The sequence below is a fragment of the Idiotropiscis lumnitzeri genome, chromosome 2, assembly GCF_059441095.1.
Source record: "Idiotropiscis lumnitzeri isolate Australia: NSW breed Sydney's pygmy pipehorse chromosome 2, RoL_Ilum_1.0, whole genome shotgun sequence".
Classification (NCBI taxonomy): domain Eukaryota; kingdom Metazoa; phylum Chordata; class Actinopteri; order Syngnathiformes; family Syngnathidae; genus Idiotropiscis; species Idiotropiscis lumnitzeri.
In genome coordinates, this window is record NC_142392.1 from 25,264,172 (window position 1) to 25,270,171 (window position 6,000).

The following is a 6,000-nucleotide window of genomic DNA, read 5'->3' on the forward strand; positions in this document are numbered from 1 at the left end:
AGAGCAGGACTGTTTGCCCAGGCCGACCACAACACACACACAATGTCTGACGACGCCAGGAAGGGACTAAGCTGGTCCATAAGGAGGAAACTGCACTTGTTAACAGCTGAAGAAGCCTATGGGACCGCCCTCAAGCTCGAGTTGATGGAAGGACTTGACTTAACCAAACTGAGCAGAGGCGACGAGGAGGCTTGTGTTGAGTATATTTCTGATTATATGTATAATTTAAAACACGCAGGACTGGAAGATGATGGTATGTCAGGCTTGTTGGGCCTACAAGCTATTGTTGATATGACCTTTGAAAACCGGGGTAGGGGTGTATTGTGGACACAAAATGATCCAGAAACTGGAACCGATATTTCAGTTAAGTCACCACGCGTCAGGTGATGCTGCAAAAATTTGTCAAAGACATGAATCATTAGATGCTGCTGTTGAGACGGCAGTTCATGATACTTATACCGAAATGCGTCAACTCCTCAGGAGCTTAGAAGAGGTGCAGAACACATTTAGACAGAGCGCTTCTACATCTAGTCTAGGTTACGGCCTATCCAGAGCCAGCCTGATAGGCCCCACCCAACTCTTACCATCACAACTCCACAACCAATTTCCAACTCACCTTTCACGTCTACAGGAGCTCTCTTACCAGAAGGTATGATTTCCCTCAGAGATCTTTCTTTGCTACAGAGAAAAGATTTTAAGATACATGGAGGGCAAATAACTGCTACAACATCAGACATTAGCTATCACAGTTTATGTAAACAGATTGATGGGGGAACCCAAAGAACAGCACACTGACGAAGAGATAATTCGGGGAATACTTCGAGTAACAAAAAGTGGAAACTATAAAGACATGTTAACCAATAAGGAAGATCTTACTCTTATAGAGCTAAAAAGGTTCCTACAATCCCACCTTGGTGAGAAGGGCAGCACTGAGCTCTTCCAAGAATTGATGTGTGCTCGACAGTTGGAAAGTGAAGTTCCACAACAATTCCTCTACCGTTTGATAGGGTTGGAACAAACAAAAATGTTTGTGTCAAAACAGCCAAATACACTTTTCAAATATGATGCGGCTACACTCCATGGCGTGTTCTTGAACGCAGTCTATAAGGGCATGGGGGAGAAACACGAAGATGTCAGGCGAGAGCTAAAACCATTGCTCGCTTACCCCAGTGTCTCTGATGACGCGCTCCGAAGACAAGGGCCGAAGACCACGATGGAGGAAAGTGAAAGGAAACGGAGACTTGGACCCAATTTCAAACGCAAGGTGACCAAGCCCACAGCACGACTGCTGTCCCAGCTGAGGCACTCAACACTGTGGAAGAGACTAAAGTTAAAAGTAAGGATAATGTTATACAAGAATTAAGTTTTCAAGTTGAGGCTTTGACGCAAGCCATGGAGACGCATAAACGAATGGTTACACCAGCTGAAGCACCAAAAGGGCCCTGTCAAACAACCTACCGAGATGACTCAGACAAAACCAGACCAGTGAGCAAGACAGCTCGACGGTATGGATGCCCATAATGCATTGCCAAGGCCCTTCCAGATTGTCCTCATTGCTTCCCTTGCGGGCAGGAGGGTCATCGTGCCATAAGTTGATTGAAAAGACAGAAGCAGTCGGGAAACGGACGCCGCTCAGAGGAACGGGACATCCACTGATCGCCCCAAATGATACGTCCCATCATGAAGGTGTTGCAGCAGAAAAATGGGACATGAGTGCCACAGCTATTCAGACACACCAAACCCCTCAAAGGTTAGCCCCACTAATCGGGCGAAAATCCCTCTTAAAATGTAGTATGAACGGTCACGCTATAACTGCTCTATTAGATACTGGAGCCACTGTCAGCATTGTCGACCGTGCTTGGAAGGAAAAATATTTACCGGGACAAGATATTTTCCCTCTTTGTGAGCTCTTGGAAGAAGATCTCAGTGTAACAGCAGTCATAGGAGATGAAGTGCAGTCCAGACTTTGAACTACCCTTTGTGCTTCACACTGATGCCTCTGAGAATGGACTTGGTGCCGTGTTCTATCAGCGACAGCATGGAAACCTAAGGGTGATAGCTTGTGCATCAAGAACTCTGTCTCCCGCTGAGAAAAATTACAATTTACACTCTGGGAACCTAGAGTGCCTTGCTCTAAAGTGGGCAACGTGAGACATGTTTCGGGATTATTTGTTTTATGCACCACATTTCACGGTATATACTGACAATAATCCCCTCACATATATAAATGGAACAGCTAAATTGAATGGAGTGGGCCAAAGGTGGGTGGGTGAGCTGGCAGACTTCCGATTTGAAGTAAAGTACAGGCCGGGAAAAGTGAATATCGATGCAGACGCCCTCTCTCGCATCCCGCTTAACATCGACTCCTATGTCAGGGAATGCACTGAGGAGCTCACGAGAGAAACCATCCAAGCTACATGGGAAGGCTCTGAGAGTGCAAGAAAGCAAGATGTTGCCTATGTTGCCGCACTAAATCTGACTTCAGGCTTAGAAGTCTATATGAAGGTGTCACCACTCACCATTAGTCACAGTGAACTAGTTGCATCGCAAAGAGCCGATACTGCCATAGGTGAGTTGGTCCGATTGAAGGAAACATAGACAGAATTAACCGATCAGGACAGAAAGGGAGCTAGTGGCGCAGTGAGAAGGCAGATGCATGAGTGGGGAAAGCACCACATAAAAGATCAATTGTTGTACTGGTTCACTGGTCAGCCACAACAGCTCCTCTTACCATCACAATATCACTCTATAGTACAAAAACATCTCCATGATGACATGGGCCACGTTGGAGCAGAGAGGGTCATCCACCTTGCGCGAGACCGCTTCGATTGGCCATTCATGAAGAAGGAAATAGAGCTGTATGTGACCAGGAAGTGCCATTGAAGTGCCAACAGAAGAAACCTGTAACACACGACCATCCCAGTCATCCCAGACATCCTCGTCGCCAAACTGGACACTCTCGGCCTCCCTGCCCTCACACGCATCTGGATTAAGGACTTTCTGACCAACAGACCCCAGACTGTGTTGCTCGGCCCCTACACGTCCTCCACCCTCATGCTGAGCACCGGTTCCCCCCAAGGATGCGTGCTGAGCCCTCTCCTGTACGCCCTCTACACCTACGACTGCAGCCCGGCCCACGGCAACAACACCATCGTCAAGTTTGCTGACGACACGACAGTGGTCGGTCTGATCTCGGAAGGTGACGAGACAGCCTACAGAGAGGAGGTAAAGAGACTGACAACTTGGTGCAAGGACAACAGACTGCACCTTAACTCTGCTAAAACAAAGGAGATTGTCGTCGACTTCAGGAGGAACAAGACGCTGCCGCCCCCCCTCTGCATCGAAGGCGTGTGTGTGGAGAGGGTCCACACGTTCAAGTTCCTGGGAGTACAGATCTCCGATGACCTTTCTTGGAGTCACAACACCACAGCAGTGGTAAAGAAGGTCCGCCAACGTCTGCACTTCCTGAGAGTCCTCAGGAAATTCAACCTGGACAGGAAGCTGCTGCTGGCCTTCTACCACTCGTCCATCGAGAGCCTGCCTACTGTGTCTCCACCTGGTACAGCGGCTGCACTGAGGCGGACAGAGTGAGGCTCCAGAGGACAGTCAAAACAGCGCAAAGGATTATTGGCTGCCCTCTCCCCCCACTGTCGGACATCTACACCGCCCGGTGCCTCAGAAGGGCTCTCAACATCGTCAATGACAATACCCACCCAAACTCACACCTGTTCGACCTGTTGCCCTCTGGCAGGCGCTACAGATGCATCAAATCAAGGACCAATAGACTGAGAAACAGTTTCTTTCCGAGAGCCATCTCCATACTGAACTCTCACACACACACGAGACCACCCTAACCTCGCAAAACAGCATTGTGATGTGTTTCTATATGCCCTATTCAGTACTGAATTCCATTGCACTGTCTTCTTTATTTATCTAATTTATATATTTGTCTGTATTATTGTTGTATTGCACTGGAGAGGGGAGCCCTCTAATCTCGTTGCACACTTGAGTACAATGACAATAAAGGGATTTCTATTTCTATTCTATTCTAACACCAATGGGGAGCATTACCACCTAAGCACCACTAGAACTTGTTTCAATAGACTACATGCATTTGGAACACAGCAAGGGTGGCTATGAATAAAAATTAGTTGTGGTAGACCACTTTACCAGGTTTGCCCAAGTTTGTGCAACAAAAAATAAGTCTGGCAAATCAGCGGCTGAGAAAATATTTTATGACTTTATACCACTATTTGGTTACCCAGCCCGGTTGCATCACGACCAAGGCCGTGAATATGAAAAGGACCTGTTCAGGACCCTGGGACGTCTGGCTGGAGTTACTCACTCAAGGACAACCCCATATCACCCTCAGGACAACCCAGCTGAGAGGTTCAACAGAACTTTGCTGCAGATGTTGAGAACATTGGAGGAAAAAGACACAAGTAACTGGAAACTGCACTTAGCTCTGGTTGTGCATACAGACAACTGCACCAGACATGAGGCAACAGGCTTCTCTCCCCATTACCTCCTGTTTGGCCGGCACCCGCGTCTCCCAGTAGATGTGATTTTTGGCTTATCAACCAAAGACCAGATTGACACACCGCAGACATATGCGAATAAGTGGTCTCTGAGAATGAAGCAGGCCGATCAAATTTTATCAGAGAACAGTCAAAAGTTCAACGGAATCATCACCGCCACGTCAAAGGAGTTGTGCGCCAACCGGGCGACAGAGTCCTTGTTCGCAATGTGAATGCGAGAGGTGGACCAGGTAAGTTGAGGTCCGATTGGGAACAACTTATCTATGTCGTGAAAGAACAAGTGGGTGACAGCTCGGTTTACAAAGTGTGTCCCGAGGCAGGGGGTGATAAGATACGGATACTTCATCGAAACCTCCTTCACATCGTTCATGACTTACCTGCAGATTTACCTGATCAGCTAAAGAGTCCATCACAACGAAGAAAAAAACAGCAGAACAATAACAAGAAACATGGAGAGATAGGTCACACATCACAGACGGTGACTCAGAGAACTCTGATGATGAGACGCCTAGGTTACAATACTGGTTGAGAACTCCAAAACACACTGGACTGCAGTCACACGCTATGAAATCTAACCATGAGCATCAGCAAAACCAGGACAATTTTCAAATGTTGCCAGAACCCCTAGATTTTCAACAACATGGTGAATATGAGGCTGAACAACTCATCTCCGACTCTGTGGCATCGCAGGAGGAGCCCGTTAGATCCACTCAGGAAAGGAGACGCCCCCCCCCCCCCACACACACACATTTTCGTTAGGAGATCCACTCAGGAAAGGAGACGCCCCCCCCCTCACATTTTAACCTATGATTCACTTGGGCAGCCATCCTATCGACCACAGGAACTGATGGGTCCACTTGCACTTTATTCAGTTCAAGCTATGCCAGTGTGGGGAACACAGCCCCTTCCCATGCCCTATTTCCCCTCTTACCAGACACTGCCTTTTACTACACTAGCGCCTTATGGGAACTGCTGCGAATAAATATTTACACCTACGTCGAGGATACGGTATTTGGGAACATGCTTTTGTGGGAATTAAATGTTTTCCTGGTTAAGTACAAATATAAGTTTTAAATCTCGGGAGCCATTTGCTCTTTGTCGGGGAGTGTGTGACCCACTAAATATGTGGTCACCGTTTAGTTCATTTTGGGATGTTTGATGTGGTGAAGGGAAATTCATTTTCCAGGTTGATTTGAAACGTGTGCGTGTTTCGACAGCAGAGGGCAGTAAAAGAACAGCACAGTAACAGCGATGTGATTGTATCTTCACAACAGGCTGCCGTAAAGTGGATTTGCGTCGCAGTTTCTGTGAGTTTGCGATTCTGACAAGATCCGTTGAAAAAGCAACAACTGATCTCCGTTCTCATTATTTTTCCTGCATTTGCAGGATTATTATCTGTCAACACGCCTGCCAACCTGGGGCCTGTAACAAAAGCAATTTGAATATGCAAACTCATAAAGAA

The 6,000-nt window shown here is 47.3% G+C and overlaps 1 protein-coding gene across 1 annotated transcript in view; it reads left to right on the forward strand.

The window, feature by feature from the left end:
- The window catches only part of LOC148342084 (uncharacterized), a 29,815-nt gene extending 25,065 nt beyond the window's left edge, over positions 1 to 4,750 (forward strand). The window contains exons 3-7 of the mRNA XM_088288056.1: positions 239 to 310; positions 1,101 to 1,336; positions 1,424 to 1,485; positions 2,376 to 2,569; positions 4,266 to 4,750. Of these exons, the coding sequence (XP_088144182.1) occupies positions 239 to 310; positions 1,101 to 1,336; positions 1,424 to 1,485; positions 2,376 to 2,569; positions 4,266 to 4,750 (1,049 nt within the window). The remainder of the gene's footprint in view (positions 1 to 238; positions 311 to 1,100; positions 1,337 to 1,423; positions 1,486 to 2,375; positions 2,570 to 4,265) is intronic.
- The last annotated feature ends 1,250 nt before the right edge of the window (positions 4,751 to 6,000 follow it).